The sequence below is a fragment of the Thalassophryne amazonica genome, chromosome 5 (genome assembly GCF_902500255.1).
Source record: "Thalassophryne amazonica chromosome 5, fThaAma1.1, whole genome shotgun sequence".
Taxonomy (NCBI): Eukaryota; Metazoa; Chordata; class Actinopteri; order Batrachoidiformes; family Batrachoididae; genus Thalassophryne; species Thalassophryne amazonica.
Window position 1 is genome coordinate 83,107,542 of NC_047107.1, and position 24,542 is coordinate 83,132,083.

Here is a 24,542-nt window from a genome sequence, read left to right on the forward strand (position 1 = left end):
ATCATTTGTAACCTTCACTAATGCTGTTTCTGTACTATGATGAATTCTAAAACCTGACTGAAACTCTTCAAATAGACCATTCCTCTGCAGATGATCAGTTAGCTGTTTTACAACTACCCTTTCAAGAATTTTTGAGAGAAAAGGAAGGTTGGAGATTGGCCTATAATTAGCTAAGATAGCTGGGTCAAGTGATGGCTTTTTAAGTAATGGTTTAATTACTGCCACCTTAAAAGCCTGTGGTACATAGCCAACTAACAAAGATAGATTGATCATATTTAAGATCGAAGCATTAAATAATGGTAGGGCTTCCTTGAGCAGCCTGGTAGGAATGGGGTCTAATAAACATGTTGATGGTTTGGATGAAGTAACTAATGAAAATAACTCAGACAGAACAATCGGAGAGAAAGAGTCTAACCAAATACCGGCATCAATGAAAGCAGCCAAAGATAACGATACGTCTTTGGGATGGTTATGAGTAATTTTTTCTCCAATAGTTAAAATTTTGTTAGAAAAGAAAGTCATGAAGTCATTACTAGTTAAAGTTAATGGAATACTCAGCTCAATAGAGCTCTGACTCTGCTGGAGTCAGTGGCTGCAAAGAAAACCTGCACCCTGTCGGCCCTTTCTGGAAAATTTCAGACACCACTGACCTAAGCAATTCTTTATTTAGTTTAAGTTGTTAATTTTCTTGGTTCAAATACTTCACATCTGTAGGGGATTTAACTGTTGAGCAGGACTTTACGGGAGGAGCTCATCAGTGTAATCACCAGCTGAGGGAAGCATCTGGAACAAAGCTCTCTACATGGTTGGTCACCACCACCGGTCGAAGTAAACTGATGGCATCTGGGCAGAACGAACACGGGCCATCTGTTTGTGGCCTCTGGACGTGAGTGGGTATATAGGTGTGTGTGTGTTTTATACATACATACATACATACACACACACATATATATATACATATATATAATCCATCACCTGTTGAGGCTGTTGGGTTGAGGCACATGTTTGGAGAAACGAACTTCACCTGTGAGGTCCTCATAGACAACAATGTCATCATCATCTTTCATCCTCAGTTTATTGTGCCTAAGAGGACAAAAATGGATAATATGAGAAAGTAGCGCTTCCTGTGATAACATTTTTTCCCATACCCCAGTCCTTTAAATTCAAGGCTGCAACTACTGCTGGCAGAGCACAGAACCATGGTAACAACTGGGTGAAGTTCTGACACGAGTGTCAGAACCTGAATGTGGGTGTTGGGAAAGTATTTTTGCTTTACATTATCTAGACTCTTTTGTAGTTTCCTATCTTCATTATGGCTTTTAGGAAGGCACAAAAAGCACTGATTTTGGCACATCTCACAAATACTGGTATTTGTCCCTGTTCCAGCTTGTTTTTGTAATGTTAAAATATAGAATTAACCCAAAGACAATTTAACAAGAAGCCACACCCATATGCCAAGCATCCCTACCAGTAATTTGTTCAACAACACTCAGATGGCTTAGAGTTGTCTTAATCGCTTTTGCAGATGAATTATGAGATATTCACTAAAGCATGTGTTTTGTGTTCCATATCGTACTGGGATTTGGATAAACAGAATAATTGCTAAGCCTGCTTTTCATATTTAAAGCTTTAAGGTTTAAATATTGCCATTAGTGAGTCTTGAAAACCTGTCCCTTCATGATCATGATGGTGAGTTACAGGAAGGATGAAAAACTGCCTTTAAATTATGACATTTCTGACAAACTTTGAATGGTAGAATTACCAGACAACGGGTTGCCAAGTTGGTAAAAAAGGACGAAATCCTGTGATACACTCGAACACCAAAGTCCCAAAGCTCCAGTAGTCCACAGTGATGGTGTACTTCTGTCTCTCAATGAATTCAGGTGCCTAGATATAGATGAAGTATTAAAACACAAAGACTGCAATTGTAAATTACAGTTAGGTGGTCACGTGCCAAATGTGACAAACTGTTATATCTCTTACCAAGTACTGCAGTGTTCCCACAAAGGAAGTGCAAAGGCTGCTGTGGTCCAGTTCTTTAGCATAGCCAAGATCTATAATCTTATGGATCAACTAAGATTAGGAGTGAAAAAAGTTATTAGCATTTTTTTTCTGTAATTATCACTGGACAATTTTAACTCTGTGGCACTACAGAACGAACTGGTAGAAATAGACTTTCAATGGTATTCTGTCACTTTGTGTATCCACTTATGTTTTAAAGACCTCTTAAACAATTAAGTCAGTATGTTTAATATAGTGTTCTTTTTTTCGATTTCAAGGACAATAAAACAAGTGTTCATGCAAAAGTATAAACTTGTTAGAGAATAAGTTTGTGTCATTCAAACTGTAGAGCACGGCACATATAAACATGAATATATAACCTTTTTATTATGTCTGACCACAGTTACATAATTTTCCAACATCCTATTTGAGGGTGAAAGATCACATGTGAAACAAAAACAAAATAAAGAGTGGTCTATAAGCCAGTTTCAAGTTTAAGCACCGCAGGGGCTGCTGGGTAAGTTCAAAAGTCAAGTCATATAAACCGTGCATTCTCAGGACACAAACACAAGCACGAAAAATAAATAAATAAATAAAAAAATAAAATCCCAAACACTGTCATCATCTTTATCAAAAGCAGTAGATCACAGTATTAGAAGTCATAGTTTATCTGTGTATTATATTTATAAACTGTTAATGGAGCTATGACTCACTCGTATTGTGTTTTAAAACACAAAACACACACACGAAAAATAAAAAACACAAAATAAAATCCCAAACATGGTCATCATCTTTATCAAAAGCAGTAAATTGCAGTATTGCAAGTCACAGTTTATCTCATATTTATATAGTGAAAATATAGGAAAATAAGTATTTGAACACTCTGTGATTTTGCAAGTTCTCCCACTTAGAAATCATGGAGGGGTCTGAAATTTTCATCTTAGATGCATGTCCACTGTGAGACATATAATCTAATTAATAAATATTTCTTTAAGAAGCCCTCTTATTCTGCACTCTTTACCTGTATTAACTGCACCTGTTTGAACTTGTTACATGTATAAAAGACACCTGTTCACACAATCAATCACACTCCAAACTGTCCACCATAGCCAAGACCAAAGAGCTGTCTAAGGACACCAGGGACAAAACTGTAGACCTGCACAAGGCTGGGATGGACTACAGGACAACAGGCAAGCAGCTTGGTAGAAGACAACAACTGTTATGATTATTTATTAGAAAGTGGAAGAAACACAAGATGACTGTCAATCTCCCTTGGTCTGGGATTCCATGCAAGCTCTCACTTTGTGGGGTAAGGATGATTCTGAAAAAGCTCAGAACTACACAGGAGGACCTGGTCAATGACCTGAAGAGAGCTGGGACCACAGTCACAAAGATTACTTTAGTACCACATGATGCTATCATGGTTTAAAATCCTGCAGGGCAGCAAGGTCCCCCTGCTCAAGCCAGCACATGTCCAGGCCCGTTTGAAGTTCACCAGTGACCATCTGGATGATCCAGAGGAGGCATGGGAGAAGGTCATGTGGTCAGATGAGACAAGAATAGAGCTTTTTGGAATCAACTCCACTTACCATGTTTAGAGGATGAGAACAACCCCAAGAAAACCATCCCAACCGTGAAGCATGGGGGTGGAAACATCATACTCTAGGGGTGCTCTTCTGCAAAGGGGACAGGACGACTGCACCGTATTGAAGGGAGGATGGATGGGGTCATGTATTGTGAGATTTTGGCAAACAACCTCCTTCCCTCAGTAAGAGCACTGAAGATGGGTCATGGCTGGGTCTTCCAGCATGACAATGACCCCAAACACACAGCCAAGGCAACGAAGGAGGGGCTCCGTAAGAAGCATTTCAAGGTCCTGGAGTGGCCTGGCCAGTCTCCAGACCTGAACTCAATAGAAAATCTTTGGAGGGAGCTGAAACTCCAAACCTGAAAGATCTATAGAAGATCTGTATGGAGGAGTGGACCAAAATCCCTGCTGCAGTGTATGCAAACCTGGTGAAAAACTACAGGAAACGTTTGACCTCTGTAATTGCAAACAAAGGCTACTGTACCAAATATTAACATTGATTTTCACAGGTTTTCAAATACTTATTTGCAGCAATAACATACAAATAAATTATATATATATATATATATATATATATAAAAAAAAAAATCATACATTGTGATTTCCAGATTTTTTTTTTTTTTAGATTATGTCTCTCACAGTGGACATGCACTTAAGATGAAAATTTCAGACCCGTCCATGAATTCTAAGTGGGAGAACTTGCAAAACTGCACTTATTTTTTACTTATAAAATTTACTTATTTTCCTCACTGTAAACTTACAGGAGCAGCTCCGCTGTGTTGCGTTCGTCAACATTACAGAAACCAAAACAAATGCACAAAAAATAAATAAAATCCCAAACACAGGCATCCTCTTTATCAAAAGCAGTAAATTGCAGTATTAGAAGTCACAGTTTATCTCTGTATTATATTTACAGTGGGGTAAAAAAAATATTTAGTCAGTCCCTGATTGTGCAAGTTCTCCTACTTAGAAAGATGAGAGAGGTCTGTAATTTTCGACATAGGTACACTTCAACTGTGAGAGACAAAATGAGAAAAAAAATCCAGGAAATCACATTGTAGTATTTTTAAAGAATTTATTTATAAATTATGGTGGAAAATAAGTAGTTGGTCAATAACAAACGTTCAACTCAATACTTTGTAACATAAGCTTTGTTGGCAATGTCAGAGGTCAAACATTTCCTGTAAGTCTTCACCAGGTTTGCACACACTGTAGCTGGTATTTTGGCCCATTCCTCCATGCAGATCTCCTTAAGAGCAGTGATGTTTTGGGGCTGTCGCTGGGCAACAGGGACTTTCAACTCCCTCAACATATTTTCTATGGGGTTGAGGTCTGGAGACCGGCTTGGCCACTCCAGGACCTTGAAATGCTTTTTTTACGGAGCCACTCCTTCATTGCCCGAGCGGTGTGTTTGGGATCATTGTCATGCTGGAAGACCCAGCCACATTGCATCTTCAATGCTCTCACTGAAGGAAGGCGGTTTTGGCTTAAAATCTCACAATACATGGGCACGTTCATTCTTCCCTTAACATGGATCAGTCGTCCTGTCCCCTTTGCAGAAAAACAGCCCCAAAGCATGATGTTTCCACCCCCATGCTTCACAGCAGATATGGTATTCTTGGGATGCAACTCAGCAATGTTCTTCCTCCAAACACGACGAGTTGAGTTTTTACCAAAATGTTTTATTTTGGTTTCATCTGACCACATGATATTCTCCCAATCCTCTTCTGGATCATCCATATGCTCTCTGGCAAACTTCAGACAGGCCTGGACACGTACTGGCTTAAGCAGGGGGACATGCCTGGCACTGCAGTACTTGAGTCCATCTCTGCGTAGTGTGTAGCCTTTGTTACTTTGGTCCCAGCTCTCTGCAGGTCATTCATCAGGTCCCTCTGTGTAGTTCTGGGATTTTTGTTCACCGTTCTCATGATCATTTTGACCCCATGGGATGACATCTTGCGTGGAGCCCCAGATCGAGGGAGATTATCAATGGTCTTGTATGTCTTCCACTTTCTTACAATTGGTCCCACAGTTGATTTATAATTATAATAAGATAATTATTAAATTATCTTATTATTATATCAATTATTATAATTATAATTATTATAATTGAAGATAATTATAGTGGGCGATTTTAATATCCACACAGATGCTGAGAATGACAGCCTCAACACTGCATTTAATCTATTATTAGACTCTATCGGCTTTGCTCAAAAAGTAAATGACTCCACCCACCACTTTAATCATATCTTAGATCTTGTTCTGACTTATGGTATGGAAATAGAAGATTTAACAGTATTCCCTGAAAACTCCCTTCTGTCTGATCATTTTTTAATAACATTTACACTTACCCTGATGGATTACCCTGCAGTGGGGAATAAGTTTCATTACACTAGAAGTCTTTCAGAAAGCGCTGTAACTAGGTTTAAGGATATGATTCCTTCGTTATGTTCTCTAATGTCATATACCAACACAGAGCAGAGTAGCTACCTAAACTCTGTAAGGGAGTTAGAGTATCTCGTCAACAGTTTTACATCCTCTTTGAAGACAACTTTGGATGCTGTAGCTCCTCTGAAAAAGAGAGCTTTAAATCAGAAGTGTCTGACTCCGTGGTATAACTCACAAACTCGTAGCTTAAAGCAGATAACCCGTAAGTTGGAGAGGAAATGGCGTCTCACTAACTTAGAAGATCTTCACTTAGCCTGGAAAAAGAGTTTGTTGCTCTATAAAAAAGCCCTCCGTAAAGCTAGGACATCTTTCTACTCATCACTAATTGAAGAAAATAAGAATAACCTCAGGTTTCTTTTCAGCACTGTAGCTAGGCTGACAAAGAGTCAGAGCTCTATTGAGCTGAGTATTCCATTAACTTTAACTAGTAATGACTTCATGACTTTCTTTGCTAACAAAATTTTGACTATTAGAGAAAAAATTACTCATAACCATCCCAAAGATGTATCGTTATCTTTGGCTGCTTTCAGTGATGCCGGTATTTGGTTAGACTCTTTCTCTCCGGTTGTTCTGTCTGAGTTATTTTCATTGGTTGCTTCGTCCAAACCATCGGCATGTTTATTGGACCCCATTCCTGCCAGGCTGCTCAAGGAAGTCCTACCATTATTTAATGCTTCAATCTTAAATATGATCAATCTATCTTTGTTAGTTGGTTATGTACCACAGGCCTTTAAGGTGGCAGTAATTAAACCATTACTTAAAAAGCCATCACTTGACCCAGCTATCTTAGCTAATTATAGGCCAATTTCCAACCTTCCTTTTCTCTCAAAGATTCTTGAGAGGGTAGTTGTAAAACAGTTAACTGATCACCTGCAGAGGAATGGTCTATTTGAAGAGTTTCAGTCAGGTTTTAGAATTCATCATAGTACAGAAACAGCATTAGTGAAGGTTACAAATGATTTTCTTATGGCCTCAGACAGTGGACTCATCTCTGTGCTTGTTCTGTTAGACCTCAGTGCTGCTTTTGATACTGTTGACCATAAAATTTTATTACAGAGATTAGAGCATGCCATAGGTATTAAAGGCACTGCACTGTGGTGGTTTGAATCATATTTGTCTAATAGATTACAGTTTGTTCATGTAAATGGGGAATCTTCTTCACAGACTAAAGTTAATTATGGAGTTCCACAAGGTTCTGTGCTAGGACCAATTTTATTCACTTTATACATGCTTCCCTTGGGCAGTATTATTAGACGGTATTGCTTAAATTTTCATTGTTACGCAGATGATACCCAGCTTTATCTATCCATGAAGCCAGAGGATACACACCAATTAGCTAAACTGCAGGATTGTCTTACAGACATAAAGACATGGATGACCTCTAATTTCCTGCTTTTAAACTCAGATAAAACTGAAGTTATTGTACTTGGCCCCACAAATCTTAGAAGCATGGTGTCTAACCAGATCGTTACTCTGGATGGCATTTCCCTGATCTCTAGTAATACTGTGAGAAATCTTGGAGTCATTTTTGATCAGGATATGTCATTCAAAGCGCATATTAAACAAATATGTAGGACTGCCTTTTTGCATTAAGCAATATCTCTAAAATCAGAAAGGTCTTGTCTCAGAGTGATGCTGAAAAACTAATTCATGCATTTATTTCCTCTAGGCTGGACTATTGTAATTCATTATTATCAGGTTGTCCTAAAAGTTCCCTAAAAAGCCTTCAGTTGGTTCAGAATGCTGCAGCTAGAGTACTGACGGGGACTAGCAGGAGAGAGCATATCTCACCCGTGTTGGCCTCTCTTCATTGGCTTCCTGTTAATTCTAGAATAGAATTTAAAATTCTTCTTCTTACTTATAAGGTTCTGAATAATCAGGTCCCATCTTATCTTAGGGACCTCGTAGTACCATATTACCCCATTAGAGCGCTTCGCTCTCAGACTGCGGGCTTACTTGTAGTTCCTAGGGTTTGTAAGAGTAGAATGGGAGGCAGAGCCTTCAGCTTTCAGGCTCCTCTCCTGTGGAACCAGCTCCCAATTCAGATCAGGGAGACAGATACCCTCTCTACTTTTAAGATTAGGCTTAAAACTTTCCTTTTCGCTAAGGCTTATAGTTAGGGCTGGATCGGGTGACCCTGGACCATCCCTTGGTTATGCTGCTTTAGACGTAGATTGTGGGGGGGTTCCCATGATGCACTGTTTCTTTCTCTTTTTGCTCCGTATGCATCACTCTGCATTTAATCATTAGTGATCGATCTCTGCCCCCCTTCACGGCATGTCTTTTTCCTGGTTTTTTCCCTCAGCCCCAACCAGTCTCAGCAGAAGACTGCCCCTCCCTGAGCCTGGTTCTGCTGGAGGTTTCTTCCTGTTAAAAGGGAGTTTTTCCTTCCCACTGTTGCCAAGTGCTTGCTCATAGGGGGTCGTTTTGACCGTTGGGGTTTTTCATAATTATTGTATGGCCTTGCCTTACAATATGGAGCGCCTTGGGGCAACTGTTTGTTGTGATTTGGTGCTATATAAGAAAAAAGTTGATTGATTGATTGATTTATTCACACCAACGTGCTTGACTATTGTAGATTCACTCCTCCCAGCCTGGTGCAGGTCTACAATTTTCTTCCTGGTGTCCTTTGACAGCTCTTTGGTCTTGGTCATGGTTGAGTTTGAAGTCTGACTGTTTGAGGCTGTGGACAGGTGTCTTTTATACAGATAACAAGTTCCAACAGATGCCATTAATACAGGTAACAGGTGGAGGACAGAAGATCTTCTTAAAGAAGAAGTTACAGGTCTGTGAGATTCAGAAATCTTGCTTGTTTGTAGGTGACCAAAATTTTCCACCATAATTTACAAATAAATTCTTTAAAAATCCTACAATGTGATTTCCTGGATTTTTTTTCTCATTTTGTCTCTCACAGTTGACATGTACCTATGTTGAAAATTACAGACCTCTCTCATCTTTCTAAGTAGGAGAACTTGCACAATCACTGTATATACCCTAAATGGAGCTACGGTTCACTCGTATTGTGTTCACAAACACAAAACAAACGCACAAAAAATAAACATAAAATAAAATCCGAAACACTGTCACCATCTTTATCAAAAGCAGCAAACTGGAGTATTAGAAGGCACAATTTATCTCTGTATTATATTTATAAACTTACAGGAAGGACTCGGCCATGTTGCATTCGTAAACACTCCACAAACCAAAACGAATGCACGAAAAAAAAAATAATAATAATAAAAAAAAAAATCCCAAACATGGTCATCATCTTTAACAAAAGCAGTAAATCACAGAATTAATAGTCAGTTTATCACTGTATTATATTTATAAACCATTAATGTAACTCAACCGGATTTGTGTTCACAAAAGAAATGCACAAAAAAATAAAAAAATAAAAATACTAACTTTTGAACTGTTTACATACAGTTTTTGTACACAATGTAACTTAATTCAGCTCTTTAATCCGTTGTGTTGCTCAAAAACAGCATCCTCTTACCGGCAACGGCAGTTTGATCGTATGCATTGACCTGTAAACCGGAAGTGTTAGCTAGCTCTCTGCGCAGGGGCACTGATAAACTCGAAATTGGCTTATTGAAGAAGGCATGTTCACTGCAAACTAGCTCCCCCAATCTCACCATCACCACCAAAATCACAGAAACAGCACTGATATTTTGATGAATGGACTTTTAACTTTGTATATCAAATATTCAGTATTCACATGGACACATGCAAGATGTGGCTCATGTACTTATTTTGTAGGGACAAAATCCTGGATGTGTCTTTCTTGTGGTTTTAGTGTTTTTGTGCAATAGATCAAAGGTTCTTCAACTCACTCTCTTCTCTCCCTGCTGCAGCACAATATTCTCTGGCTTCAAATCCCTGTGGACGATCCGCTTTTTGTGGAGATAGGTAAGAGCCGAAGCTGAGGGCATTAAGAAGAGAAAACAGACTTTCTTTCACTGTAACTGATTTAATGAAATGGGTGAACATGATGAGAATCATGTTTAAGTAAAAAGCTGTAATTGCTTTCATAAACCTGTATTTTAAATAGTTTGATAGGGCATGCATATATACATCTTATGGTCTATGTACTCTGGTCCACATCTGTCACAGCAATTGCAGCTGATCAGCGGCTGTTTTGTCCCATGGTTCTTTGTGCAATGACTGCATGACTCACACAGCTCACATTCTATTCACTCACAGCTCTTTTCTCCACTGTTCTATTTCCACATGACTCTTTATTGGACCAATTTGAAACTCTGGTGTGCAAATGCATTTTTAATTGTGTGCATGCTTTTGCTGTTTCAGGATTGGTAAATGTTAAAGGTGCAAATAAGCTATACACATAAAGCATAAGATTTTTTTATATACTCATGAAAAAAAATGGTCTTGGATCAAGAAATCCGGGCTTCGAATTACAGTACTTCCCGGAAAGTGGCGACTTCAGCAGTGTGTCTATATGTGACAAGGTGTCAAACTTGTGGGGAGATTCAACTGTCTTGGCAATGAGATTTATATCTCTGGAAAACACGACCCTGTGCTGCTGCTCAATCCACATACATCATGAGATATGCAAAGGGAATCAAGTGTGGGAGGGGGCAACAAAATGGTCTTATGAATGATCATCAGAATCATAATAATTTTGGCTGCAAGATTAATCATAATCACGATGACAGCCTGTGTGTGCAATCATATAATCTGGAAAGGCTGTGATGTAAATAAGTAAGTAAATTATCTTCAAGCACCACACCGTGTCCCACTGTGGTCTACATGTACCCCGCTATTAATATACAATGCTTTTTTCCCTACATCGGATGCTGTATTTTATGCATGTTTTATGATGAAGATAAAGTGCAAACAAGAGTGGAATTTGCTCCTATTAAAAGTTGAGGAACTGCAGTTCCAGCTTTTCTGTTCAGTTGTGCAGATACATGTGTAATTACTGATTGCATACTTCACAAAAAAAAAAAAAAAAATCACTAGGTGTGCTTGAAATCACTTTCAGCCAACTTAACAGTCTGAAATGAACTGTAGATGCCTGCAGAGGCCAAGTACAATCACACTGCTGTGAACTCACAAATTCTGCTTCGTGTGGATTGATTACTAACCACAAACATCTCTTGACAAAGCTAATATTTTCATGTAACTCAAATGACTAACAGTAACCCTGGCTTGGTCTATGAGGTCAAGAGATGTCTAGGAAGAGCTTATCGAATCATGTGTTCCCTGGAGAGAGGTGTTTGCAGGAAAAGTTATGCTGTTTACACATAGGCAAGACACGTTACAAATGTCATATTTGCTGATGAATTTGTCTGACTGGAATGACCTAAGGCACTGACTGGATGTGTTTGGTACCGGTGTCACAGACAGAATGCTCCCTCCTACAAAACCAGTCCCGCTACCTTCACTGCACAAGCGTCATTTCGGAGCATCTGCAGCGATTCATGGATTATTGCATCATTTCTGCTTAAAATGGCCTAATTTCTGCTTAAAACTGAATTTAAAATGATTTAAGAGGTTTTACTTTGTCATCTGATGGTTAATAATCATATTTTTCCCTTTGATCGGTTTGGGTGTAGAGAGTCAGTCTCAGATGCACTGCAGTGGCACGCTGATCACTCCCCATATTTTATTATGAATTTAATGATGAATTTATATGGAAATGATTGCTGTACAAAAGCTTCAAATATCTGTCACTGAGATAGATGATGACTGGAGTGCAGTTTTAAGCAGAAACGAGGTGATAATCCCTGAATTGCTGCTGACGTTCCAAAATGACGCATCCGCAGTTGAAGGCGCAGTGAAGGCAGGGGGCTGATTTTTAGGGGGGGAACCATTCGGTCTGCCACACTGGGTCTCTCTGGAGAATGTTTTGATGCTGCGAGGATGACTTTGTTAGTGGTTGATAAGGGAGACTCAGATGAGGCATACTAGTCGCACTGTGGAGTGTCAGCTATGACAGTATAGCAATATGATACATTTCCTTGAGCAAGATCCTGTGTGGAAGTCATTCAGTGAAGAGGACCCCTGCAACAGGGAAACATCAAGGAGGTGCCTTGTATCACATGGCTGCAGCAGACAGCTACTTTTGAGAGGTGGTGATGGACTGGTATGGGTAGTTACCAATCAGTACTCGTGGCACTTCCGTAGTGTATACGTGGATGTGGCAATGTGTGTGTCACCGGCAGATGTTCCTGGACCTGACCTAACAAATTTACAATTTAGTAAGTGGGTTCATGACAGCATGACAGAGTGGGTGAGAAATGAGCACAAAGAGGACTGCAGGGAGAAATGTTGAAATAATAAAATTAAACAATACCAAACTGGCTGCTTTTACGCTGCCTCTGCAGCACCTCATGTGGACAGTGCATCAGCTGCATATCCCTGTCAGATTCAGAACGGAGGAGGATCATAATGGTTAATGCCTTTTATCTGTGCAATATTGCAAAAACAATTTTGATCTGTTGCATTTGAAGTAGCTGCTGAAAGTGGTATGAACAGAGGTGAGCTGCCTTTTCTGTACATGAGACACAGCAGCTACACAGGAATACATTTTCAATTAATATGTCAACCTATATGTATGCATCCTTTGACAAGATACTTCAACTGCACCATCCCAGTCCACCCAGCTGTAAACGGGTACCGGCCTTGGTTGGGGAAGTAACCTGTGATGGACTCATATCGCAATGCATCGCATCCAGAGGAAGTCATGGACTCTCATTTGCTTCATGGTATGGTATGGTATCTGGGGACAGGCACCAGTCAAATTGTGCTACCTTGGTGTATGCTCTGTTCTGCTCCCCCTCCCCTTCTGTTTCTTCAGGCACCTCGTCATAGAGGTGATTATTATCAGCTCCGTGGCATGGACAGGTGATGATAATAGGGCACCGCAGTCTCGTTTGAACCATGCCTGATATTGTGGGATTTGACCACTTATGGGGACAGCCAGTCCCGCTGTGCAATATATACACAGCATAACTTCACATGGAAAAATGGTGTACCGTTTTGTTTTCGTCTGCAATCACCAAAGCAGCTGCGAAAATGGGTTTTTTTTTTCAGTTCCCAGTGGAGAAGGGAAGACGAGGCAAATGGGAGACATCGTGTTGGTAAGTGTTAGCCTACACAGCTAACCAGAGTAGCTGCATTCTTTTATCTGCAAAACCACCTCGACAAGCTGGTGCTCTGGGTCATAAACAAACGGCAACACATCTCCACTCTCCACCACATCGTCACTTTTCTTTGCATTTTCACAATGTTTGCGTGTAATTTGCCCAAAAACTCAGAGAAAATGCTATGTTTTTTCCCATGGAAGTAGAAAAATTACATCATGTGTGTCATATTTTACCCCTTTAGCGCCCGCCATCAAACGTGACTGCAGTGCCCAATTACCATCCAGTACTCATCAAGACCTGCATAAAAGCTCTGGTTCATCCACTCCAGAATTTGCCAGAAACTCTGTTTTCACTTTGTGGTATCTGGCCTATTTGTATGTGTAAGACAACTCCCTGTTTCCTCTCTCCTCATGTTTTTGACTCTATTTTTTGTGGTTTTTTTTCCAGTGTCACCAGCTATCTGTCAGTTCCGTAGGTGGTCACCTGGTTCCGGTTACCTGTCACAGGTGTGTTCTGATCCAGCCTGTGCCTCCTGCCTCCGGTGTCTCCAGTACATTCCAAATTCCTCTGTATCAGCATTCAATAAATTGTTACTTTGTTTCCCTCACTCAGCTCCCAGCTATTAGGGTCCTAATCTTGGTTTTGATCAGCTCGGCCGTAACAAATAAAAGCTTGAAGAGTAACAATATGCTGATATACTCCACACCACCTACAGACTTTAATCTGTAGTACCACAGAAACTCTAAGTGTTCAGTAGGGCAAAACTCACAACCTTTGAACACTTAAGTATATAAATGTGTGAGTGTGAATGCACTCGTGGCCACGTGCACACGTGTGTGAACGCATTCGTGGTTGCATGCACACGTGTGTGTGTGTGTGTGTGTGTGTGTGTGTGTGTGTGTGTGTGTGTGTGTGAGAGAGAGAGTGTACATTCATGCATGTTTGTGGATGCGCATCCCGTTTTTCTCACAGGTGGAGCACTTTAAAGGTCTCACTCGTCATCAGGAAATGTCAGTCAGTGGGAACAGGAAAGGGAGTTTCTATGCAAATGTGCACACGATACTCTACTCGAGATATCTGTGATCCAGACCACGTGTCTACTGTCAAACATATTTACTCAATAAGTTTTAGGTACTGCATGTTGATGTTAGAGCACATACTCTGTGTTTGTGAAAGTCCGTGTGAGCATTTGACTACTGACGTGTGCCACTGCCTCAGTCTGAGTTGTCACCACGGTGACTAAGAGATGAGGTTTACAGTCATAGATGACATCACGATACTGGTCACAATGACTATTTCCTACGTACTACATGAAGCTAATTACACTGCCAACTCACCCAATCTCATTCTGGCTCTCATATGTGCATGTTACTGTGGAAGATACTCACAAATGTCACGTAACAGAATCAAAACGGAGCCCTCCCTCATTCCACAGCAGTTCTCCAGGAGATTCAGATACTGCACATAGCACAAACACAGACCGCACAAACACAGACCCTTGATAATTGCATAAAATGAATCACACAAAAACGGTCTTGCAAAAACAGGCACAGCCTTGGTGAAGTATTCAGTCCTCGCAAATCTGTTCCATTTGTTCACTTTTTAGACTGTCCTGTGCTATTACTCTTCAATAAATCCTCTGTAAAACTTATTCTAATCCAAGGAAGCTATTTTCCTTCCATTAAATGTGTTTCCAAAGGATCTGACATATACAAGAGGTCACGAGTAGGGGTCACTTTCACACAAAAATCACTTACAAAGCTACAAAGTTTTTCATGGGCCTTCTGTTTTGCTTTCGCCCTTGAATCTCCTACAGGATGAATAAAGTGCTATCTCATATTATGTTATCTTCTGCACATTCAAACTGATTTTAAGGGTATGATGAGCAGCAATTTTCAGAAAGTAAAAATTTTTTTGCATGGATTGTTTTGAAAAAGCACAGATTAAAAAAAACTTTCTGATACTGGAAAAATGTACAAAGCTATTAAAAAAAACAATAACAAACCGTTTTCCATTCTGTACACCCACATAGAAACCTTTCCATTTGACCCCAATCCTGCTGCTAAGTTTTTGACCATGTGGGATGCTTTAAAATTTTTTATTACACTGTGGTTTGCGATGGTTGGCATTTTCCTTTTCAGTTGGCTGCATGATACCATGATACTGACACTTTCTTCAGGCTTTACACTCAACTGCTTTGTGGTGGAATAATGCACCCCCCCCCCCCCCCAGAGAGCAAGACAGCACTAGGAAAAAAGCCTTATTATTGGCAAAAAAAAAGCAAGAAAGCACTGCTTGATAAGACATAATGAGGTACCACACACATGTCAGCAAGGCTGTACCGAAAAACAGAAGTATTTCCACTAATTCCAAGTCTGAACACATGAACAGACATGAGGTTTCTGCAAAATAATCAAACTGATAGATTCATGGATAATAAAAACACTAATGATAGAAATATCTGGACACAGACCATGAAACACAAAATAAAACGTTTTGAATCTCTCACTTCACAAAGACATTCTGATTTACAAAGACAAATTTTTCTATATGACAACAATAATGTCTGACCCTGATATACAGGATGACCCAAACCCAAGAATACAGCTACTTAATAAAGTATTTATTGTGATTCAACAATTCAACAAAGGTAGCTTTATCCCAGTGCCCTAATCAAAGCAAACAGACTTTTACCTTTCGCAGATCCCCTCCCTGGCAGTACTCCATTGCCATAAGTGGCAGGCCATTGGTGGCAAGTTTCTTCATTTCCTCAGGAACCTCCCTGGCTGCGACCACATTAATATGATCAAGTCTGTGTCAGAGATGATGAACATATGAATACTTTAAACGTTATGGTATGAATTTAAAGAATAATAACATTGCCAAAGAGTGGAAAGAGAGGTTAATTTGTATTCTACATTTGCTACATTTTGACAGAAACAAAAACAAAAAAGTACAAATCTATTAGGTAATTATAAGAGTTCATAACTCCCATCACATATAACTGATACTTATACCTATGTATAATTTTTTTCTTCACTGCATCTCATTGATGTTGCAATATCAAAGACATTGATAATAAAATGCATCACTTTTAAAACAAGATATATAGTTTTTTTTACTTTTGACTTTACCCACCCACTTTGCTCTTCAAGCAGTTTCACAGTTTCACTGTTTTCACAAAGCTGGCTAAAAGAATGTATTTCTGATTGCGACAGGATGAGGTTCTTTTTAATATAAGCAAAGGGAAACTCTAAAGATAACAAACTGATAGCAGAGCAACCAGGCAAATATTTTACACTTTGCAAAATGTAATCAGTGTGTAGTAATGGCTACACTATCAGGAAACAGATATTAGTTATCACTAGAATAACAAAGACAAATCCATTACAATGTTTTTGCTCTTGCAAATGTGTGGTCAAATTTGAGTGAATAATCACGAATGCTGGCAGATTCACCCACATTTTACTCCAGGGTTGTTTCAAATCCACTTTCATACAAATTTTATGGGACAATTTCATCTGAGTTCTTGACAATTATCAAATCTACTATTCATTTGAATGCATTTCTTCCAAGAATTGTGAACCTTGTACAGAGAATGCTAGTCGAAGCTGGTGAACACCATAAAATTTTCAGCTAGATGTCAATTAGGCAATGGTAAGACATCCTGATCCATTAAAAAAAAATCTCTTACATCAAATAGAATCATGAATAACATCAAGGAATTGGTATGACTGGTATGATTGAAGGGATGTTGGTACCTGATCAGTACTACTTCGGGACCCATGGTTGAATAACTGCAGTTTTCAAATCCCAGAAACAGTCCCATGGTAAACAATTTACGTTAACCAAGTTAACCAAAAGTCCTGTACAACCTACTTATGGCTCTTGAAGTGGTCTTTTGTTTTGAGCTTGGTCACATTTAACAACAAAAGCACGATTATCTCCAGTTCAAGACTTCAAACCAAAATCATTTTCCTTCATACCCATTTTCATGTAGTGTGCTACCGCCATGTGATGTTTCACTGAAATCCACCAATTGGTTAGGAGGAGTGACACTTAAAATGCTCATGGACATCAGCAGGGTTATTCTCAATACCTCCCAAACTTTTGTTTGCAGGGTAGTATAATAATATCACCCCTGCACAAAATGCTTTTGAGTTTTGATGTACTGCTTTTTTATTTTATTGTTTTCAACCTATCTGTATACATACCAAAGAGGTTATAATCAAAGTTGTGATGTATACCATAATGATGTGCCCATTGTGCATTTGAAACAAAATAGGATCAAAATTCCAGACAATGCTGAAAGCTACACTGACAGCCTGAAAGCCACAATTAAGCATGATGGAATCCACCAACCCAGGCGAGTATCCCCTACCCCAACAGAAAGCTGCAACCCACAGCTCCTCACTGAATGTCCTTTGGAGAAACCCATCTTCCCCGAGGAGGCAAGGCAGTCCACCCAGAAGATCATGTGTGAACTAAGAGGCCACAGCAAACACATCAAAACAAAGATGGCCCCTACTCCATATCTACACTTATCATAACCCCAAACCAGCAGATACACCCATATAAGATAGTATATACAAACACAGAAGGCATAAGCAAAGAGCATGTGCAGGAGATGAGAGGAATGAGTAAATATTTTGTTTTCTTTGGTTAAATGAAAGGCTCCAGCAATCAAACACTTCCAATAAAGAAGTGACACAATACAGGCTCCATAAACACATAAGCGGACGATGTAAACATTTCAAATCCATGTTTTTCAATATATGTGTACAACTATGTTAAATAGGTGTAGTAACATAATGGTGGTTGGTATGTATGTGTCCCCTGCCCTGTGGTTTTAACTCCAGCTGAGCGTGGGTGCACACAAGGGTTGTGGTTATGACCATGTCTGCCTGAAAACAACACACTTGTTAAAAACTTGGAAGAATTTTTTTTTCCACATTTATACCAACAAATAACATTTCCCAAACAATCAAAAGCTGTTGCGAATTGCCATGCCACGACAACAACCTGACTCTTAAAATCAACCAGTTAATAGAGAACGCAGGCGTGAATGGAGCTGGAACATAAGTGTCAAGGCAGAGCAAAATGAGTAGGTGGCACATTATCCTGACAGAAATAACCACCAACAGACCAAAATAACCCAAACTTTCATGCTGTTGTAATGGTTTAATGTTCCATGTGATTTTTGTTTTATGACTTCAGGATGCAAATTGCATTTTGTGTCTTCCGAAATCTTGTAAAACAAATGGATACATAAAAGTCCAAGGTCAAAGCACACAGTGTGTCACGGAAAGTACAACAGTGAGCAGCACATTTGCAACACCAAATCAAAGCTCGCCTCATGTCACAAAGAGTAACTCTGTGTTGTGGATGCAGCTGGTAAACATGGGAAACCTGCAGAGGAGGTGATCACCAGTTGGTGACCCCTCCCTACACCCTAAACCCCAATGATCAAATTAATTAAAAAGATTAAGTAGTGTAAACTCAAAGTTCAGGCAGGTTTACATTAGGGTGTGATTCAAGCCAAGTCGGATTTCAACAAAACTTGGCTCAGAGATAGAACCTCCCAAGAAATGAGATTTCCCAAAATTTCTCGACCGAAAACCATCAAAGTTCAAGGCAAAAATATGCAAAAACTGATATTTCATTAAATTCCCATCTTTCATGTGGTGTAACATTCAGCGCCATCAAGTCCCCAAGCCAGTTTAACTATCAAATGACATAAGGAGGCAAACTCTTTCATCTTATATACATATTTGGTTGGGGGATGGATGGCACTAAATATTTGGGGCGCTCAAAGTCTGGTCATTTTGCAAACTTGGCTGTATTTAAAGGCCCATAACCCTCTGCGCCATCAAGACCCCAACCAGATTTCAATGTTATCAACAAATATAGGCCCTACTCTATCAAATGCAACTGAAAAAACACTGGGGTCTTGATGGCGCTGGCCACCAGGAGGAGCCAAAGTACTCGACTTACCCAATTTTGAGGAAGCTTAGCACCACCTGGTGGCCCATGCCATCAGCCTTTTTAATGAAATTTGCAGGAGTGGATAAATTGTGAATTTCTCCTCTGTCAGATCAATAAAGTTTTATCTTATCTTAAATCAGCATCTCTACTTTATATAACAGTTGGCAGAATTTTGGGGACTCCTCTTGTATTGATTTGATACCTGTTTAAAATCAGGTCATTAGTCAGACATTTGTCTCAATTTGCATCATCTGCAATACAAGAGTTCATGCATGACTTACTTGGATATGCCTCAAATCGCCTTTTCCCTTGGCAGACTTGAGGATTTAGGTATGAGAAAAACAACTTCATAGCTACTGATACCACTACACATGAAAATATGAAAATACAGTCAGGTATGTCTTCTATAATACATTCCAATTCTAAGGTAGAACTCTACTAGTGTATACTAAGGTATATCTAAATATCTAAAAAAGAAGAGTAGAATAGAGTCACTTAGGTGCCATGTATTAGATTGACTGTACATAAGGGAAAGAGAATCAAAAGAATATATCATAAGATCATACATGCATTCATGTGGTAATTCATGCAATTGGGTTAGTGAGCATGTGTTCAAAGACCTGAATAAAAAGGGGTATCAAACCAGTATAAAAGGAGTCCCCAAAATTCTGCAAACTGTTATATAAAGTAGAGATGTTAGTTTATCCACTCCTGCAAATTTTGTTAAAAAGGCTGATGGCGAGGGCCACTAGGTGGTGCTAAACTTCCTCAAAATTGGGCAAGTCGCGTAGTTTTGCGCCCCTTGGTAGCCAGCGACATCAAGACCCCAGTGTTTTTTCAGTTTTTAATAGAGTAGGGTCTATATTTGTTGATAACATTGAAATCTGGTTGGGGTCTTGATGGCGCAGAAGGTTATGGGACTTTAAATACAGCCAATTTCACAAAATAATAACAGCCAATTTCGCAAAATGATCAGACTTTGAGTAGCCCCCATATTCAGCGCCACTGATCCCCCAACCTAATATATATGTAAGATAAAAGAGTTTGCCTCCGTAAGTCATTTGACAGTTAAACTGACGTGGGGACTTGATGATGCTGAATGTTACACCACTTGAAAGATGGGAATTTAATGAAATATCAGTTTTTGCATGTTTTTGCTTTGAACTTTGATGACCCCTGGCAAGGTTATAGTTTTTTGGTCAAAAAATTTGGGGAAAGTTCGTTTCTTGGTAGGTTCCATCTCTGAGCCATGTTTCGTTGAAATCCGAGTCGGCTTGAATCACAGCCCACCTGATCCTTAAAAAAATTTGGCTCTTAAGAAAACGTTTAACTTACTTAAATATTTCAAGTTCGTGTAACATGGTTTTGCATTTTGAGTAAACTGAACTCAGAATTTTGATTAACTTGAACTAATTATAGTATATTAAGTAAGCAAAACTTCAAAGTATAACTTAAATATGAAAATATTTGATTTGACTTAGTGAACACTTTAGCAGGGGTGGTGGCCAAGTGGTTAGCATGCTTGGTTTTGGTGCAGAAGGTTCCTGGTTCAAACCCCACCCCTGTCACATTTTTCTATGTGATGTGGAGTTGGGTCAGGAAGAGCATCTGGTGTAAAACGTGTGTCAGCTCAACATGCAGATCCACCTTGGATCTGCTGTGTTAACCCTGAGTGAACAGCAAGGGAGTAGCTGAAATGACTTACTTTTACTTAATGAACACTTTCATTTAATTGTAATCATGAGGTACAAGTAGCATATAATTAAAACTTTTAAGTTCTGGTAACAACTGACTTTACGTTTCTGAACTCAAAAATACTGTGTCAACTGATTACCTCAGTATTTTTTAGTTCTGCTAACTTGTTTGGATTTACAGTGCAGACCTCACTTGTCTAAAGGGGAGGTGATGGTCTTGTTGTTAAAGTGTTGGGCTTGAGTCCAGAAGATCATGGGTTCAAATCCCCATCTGACTGGAAAATCACTAAGGGCCCTTGGGCAAGGCCTTTAATCCCCTATTGCTCCCGGTGTGTAGTGAGCGCCTTGTATAACAGCACCCTCACATCGGGGTGAATGTGAGGCACAATTGTAAAGTGCTTTGAGCATCTGATGCAGATGGAAAAGGGCTATATAAATGCAGTCCATTTACCATTTCTAAAGCATCCTGAGGTAGCTTATGCAATGATCTGGTCACTAAGTTCCTTTGGCTTCTTCCTTTTTTCACTTGGGGTCACCACAGCAGATCCAACATGGCACAAGTTTTACGCTGGATGCCCTTCCTGACGCAACTCCATATTAGGTGAAGAATGGGCACGGGTGGTCTTGAACTGGGAAGGTTCTACTCTGGAAACAAGTGCACTAACCGCTTGGCTACTGGTGCTGCACATAAAATGGATTAATAAGGAAACCCAAAGGTAATTATTTATAGAAGAGCAGGCCAGTGACCTGGAAGAATGAGAACACCAGACTTTTAAATGCACATATTCAACAGATTGGTAGAACTTGTAAAGGTTCACAATGAAATATTTACTTTCATAGAGATGGAGACAGATGAGAGATGTTTATTATGGGTGTTGAACTACTGCCCTTGGACCCTTCCAACATTCTGCCTCACTGCGTATCTATTGTTTTGTAATTTGATTCAGTAGAAAGTTGTCTAAGAATATAAATATACATACAATAACTAACGTGTAACATGACCTAAAGTGATCTGAGTCTTTAGATGAACAGTCCATAATATTCAGGGCCTTATAGAGAATGGAAGAAAGAGGATATCTATTGAGTGAAACTAACCTTTTCATGATCTGGATCTCCAGACACCATCTTTCTTTGTTTCTGTCACTCAGCTCCTGATGACACTGCTTTACTGCAATCTGCTCCTCCGTGTCCTAAGAGCAAACACATACATTTTTGTTTGAGAAATCCATAGGCAGCAGTGGCAGCACTAGTTCAAACAAACAAACAAACATACAAACCTCTTGTGTTTGAAAAATTATTCCCTGTGATTAGCAAGGCAGCAAAGATTAATGGAGTCAGACAGTGGATGTGCAACATTTCAATGTAAGTAAGTCCCTTCGGCTGCTCCCTTGTTTGCACTCGGGGTCGCCACAGCAAATCCAAGGTGCATCTGCATGTTGATTTGGCACAGGTTTTACGCCGGATGCCCTTCCTGACGCAATTCCACATTACATGGAGAAATGTGGCAGGGGTGGGATTTGAACCCAGAACCTTCCGAACTGAAACCAAGCGCATTAACCACTTGGCCACCACCCCTGCTCATTTCAATAAGTAACTCAATTTCAATTTCAATTTATTAATTTATATAGCGCCAACTCACGACAAAGTCACCCCAAGGCACTTCACACAATTCATAACAACACAAAGTAATTTAAAATCAAAATTAACAACAAGAAAAGCACAATAAAAAGATAAAATACAATAGAATAAAAAGAAACATAAAAACAAAAAAATTAGATTAATGATAAGACAGTCTAAAAAAGTGGGTCTTCAGTCTTGATTTAAAAGTCTCCACCGTGTCAGACTACCTAATAACTGCAGGTAGATTATTCCAAAGAGTCAGACCACGGTAGGAGAAGGCTCTATACCCAACAGACTTCTTGTTCACCCTCGGAACACACAGAAGCCCTGCGCCCTGTGAACGCAAGGACCGTGCAGGTACATAGGGCTTAACCAAGTCCGCAGGTAGGAAGGTGCCAGTCCGTGAACAATTTTATAAACCAACAATAAGACTTTAAAATCCGATCTGGTAGAAACCGGTAGCCAATGAAGGGATGCCAGAATGGGTGTAATGTGGTCAAACCTTCTACTTTGTGTCAAAAGTCTGGCAGCAGCATTCTGTACCAACTGAAGTTCCCAAATGCAAGACTGCAGCAGGCCAGAAAATAAAGCATTACAATAATCCAGTCTGGAAGAAATAAACGCATGTATCAAAGTCTCAGCATCAGCCATAGACAGGATGGGACGAATCCTCGCCACGTTTCGCAGTTGGAAGAAGGCAGTCCTCGTGATGTCTCTAATGTGGGGGCCAAAAGACAATGTAGGATCGAAAAGTACTCCAAGATTCCTCACTTTGTCCGTATGATGTACAACACACAAACCCAAATTAAGTGCCAGCTGGTCAAATTGATGCCGAGGTTTGGCTGGACCAAGAACCATCATTTCAGTCTTATCAGAATTCAAGAGTAGGAAATTACTAGACAACCAACTTCTCACAGATATAAGGCAATCTTCTAAGGCTTTTATATGGGCAAAATTACCAGCAGTTACCGGCATGTACAATTGAGTATCATCAGCATAACAATGAAAGGCAATCCCGTAATGCTGCAGAATATGCCCAAGGGGCGCTATATAAAGTGAGAAAAGCAAGGGGCCTAACACAGACCCCTGTAGAACCCCAAATTTCATTTCCCCAAGGCCAGAGGTAGTGATATTATATACAACATAATAAGAACGACTGGACAAGTATGATGTCACACAAGCAAGAACACTTCCAGTAATCCCCAAATTTTCCAGCCTATCAAGTAAAACACGATGATCCACAGTATCAAATGCAGCACTAAGATCCAAAAGCACTAAAACCATTGTGGTGTCCGAATCCACTGCACACAGAAAAACATTCACCACTCTGATAAGCGCTGTCTCTGTGGAGTGATGTTTTCTAAAAGCAGACTGAAGTGGCTCAAAAAGATCATTCTCAGTAAGATGGTCCACAAGCTGCCGTGAGACCACTTTTTCCAGAATTTTAGAACAGAATGACAGATTTGATATCGGCCTATAATTACTCAAAACACCAGGGTCAAGACCAGATTTCTTAAGCAATGGTTTAATCACTGCAGATTTAAAACACCCAGGAACAGAACCAGAGCTTAATGAAAGATTAAAAATTTCCAGCACAGTCATCCCAAGAACGGGCCACAGGTCCTTAAACAATTTTGTTGGTATAGGATCAAATAGGCAGGTTGTGCTTTTTGTAGATGTCACGAGCTTTGCCAGCGCGTCTAGTGAAATAGTATCAAATTCTGTAAATCTAGGTGTCACCTCATTAATAACACCCACCTCCACAGCAGGGTGCAGTGATTGAGCCAAAGCATGTTTAGATATGCTCAATCTAATGTCTTCTATTTTCTTCTCAAAGTAATCCAAGAAGTCTTGAGCTATAAACGGAGAAAGACTAACACGTGACCGACCATGGATAAGAAATGCTACAGTATCAAACAAAAATTTTGAGTTGTGCTTATTTTTACTGATCAAATCCGAATAGTAAGCCCACTTTGTAGTCCATAGTACAAGCTTATACTCTACAACTGCATCATGCCATGCAGAGTGGAACACCTCTAATTTGGAGCTATGCCACTTCCGTTCCAGACCTCTAGCCTTCTGCCTGAGGTCCCG

General features: G+C 39.7%; 1 protein-coding gene across 1 annotated transcript in view; it reads right to left on the reverse strand.

Annotated features, from left to right (window-relative positions):
* Nucleotides 1-24,542, reverse strand: part of ikbkb (inhibitor of nuclear factor kappa B kinase subunit beta) — a 66,187-nt gene that overhangs the window by 30,700 nt on the left and 10,945 nt on the right. Inside the window, exons 3-9 of the mRNA XM_034170716.1 lie at nucleotides 21,924-22,018; nucleotides 15,844-15,961; nucleotides 14,538-14,607; nucleotides 9,871-9,959; nucleotides 1,984-2,073; nucleotides 1,763-1,887; nucleotides 976-1,083 (exon numbers count right to left, since the gene is read on the reverse strand). Coding sequence (XP_034026607.1) covers nucleotides 976-1,083; nucleotides 1,763-1,887; nucleotides 1,984-2,073; nucleotides 9,871-9,959; nucleotides 14,538-14,607; nucleotides 15,844-15,961; nucleotides 21,924-22,018 — 695 coding nt within the window. The remainder of the gene's footprint in view (nucleotides 1-975; nucleotides 1,084-1,762; nucleotides 1,888-1,983; nucleotides 2,074-9,870; nucleotides 9,960-14,537; nucleotides 14,608-15,843; nucleotides 15,962-21,923; nucleotides 22,019-24,542) is intronic.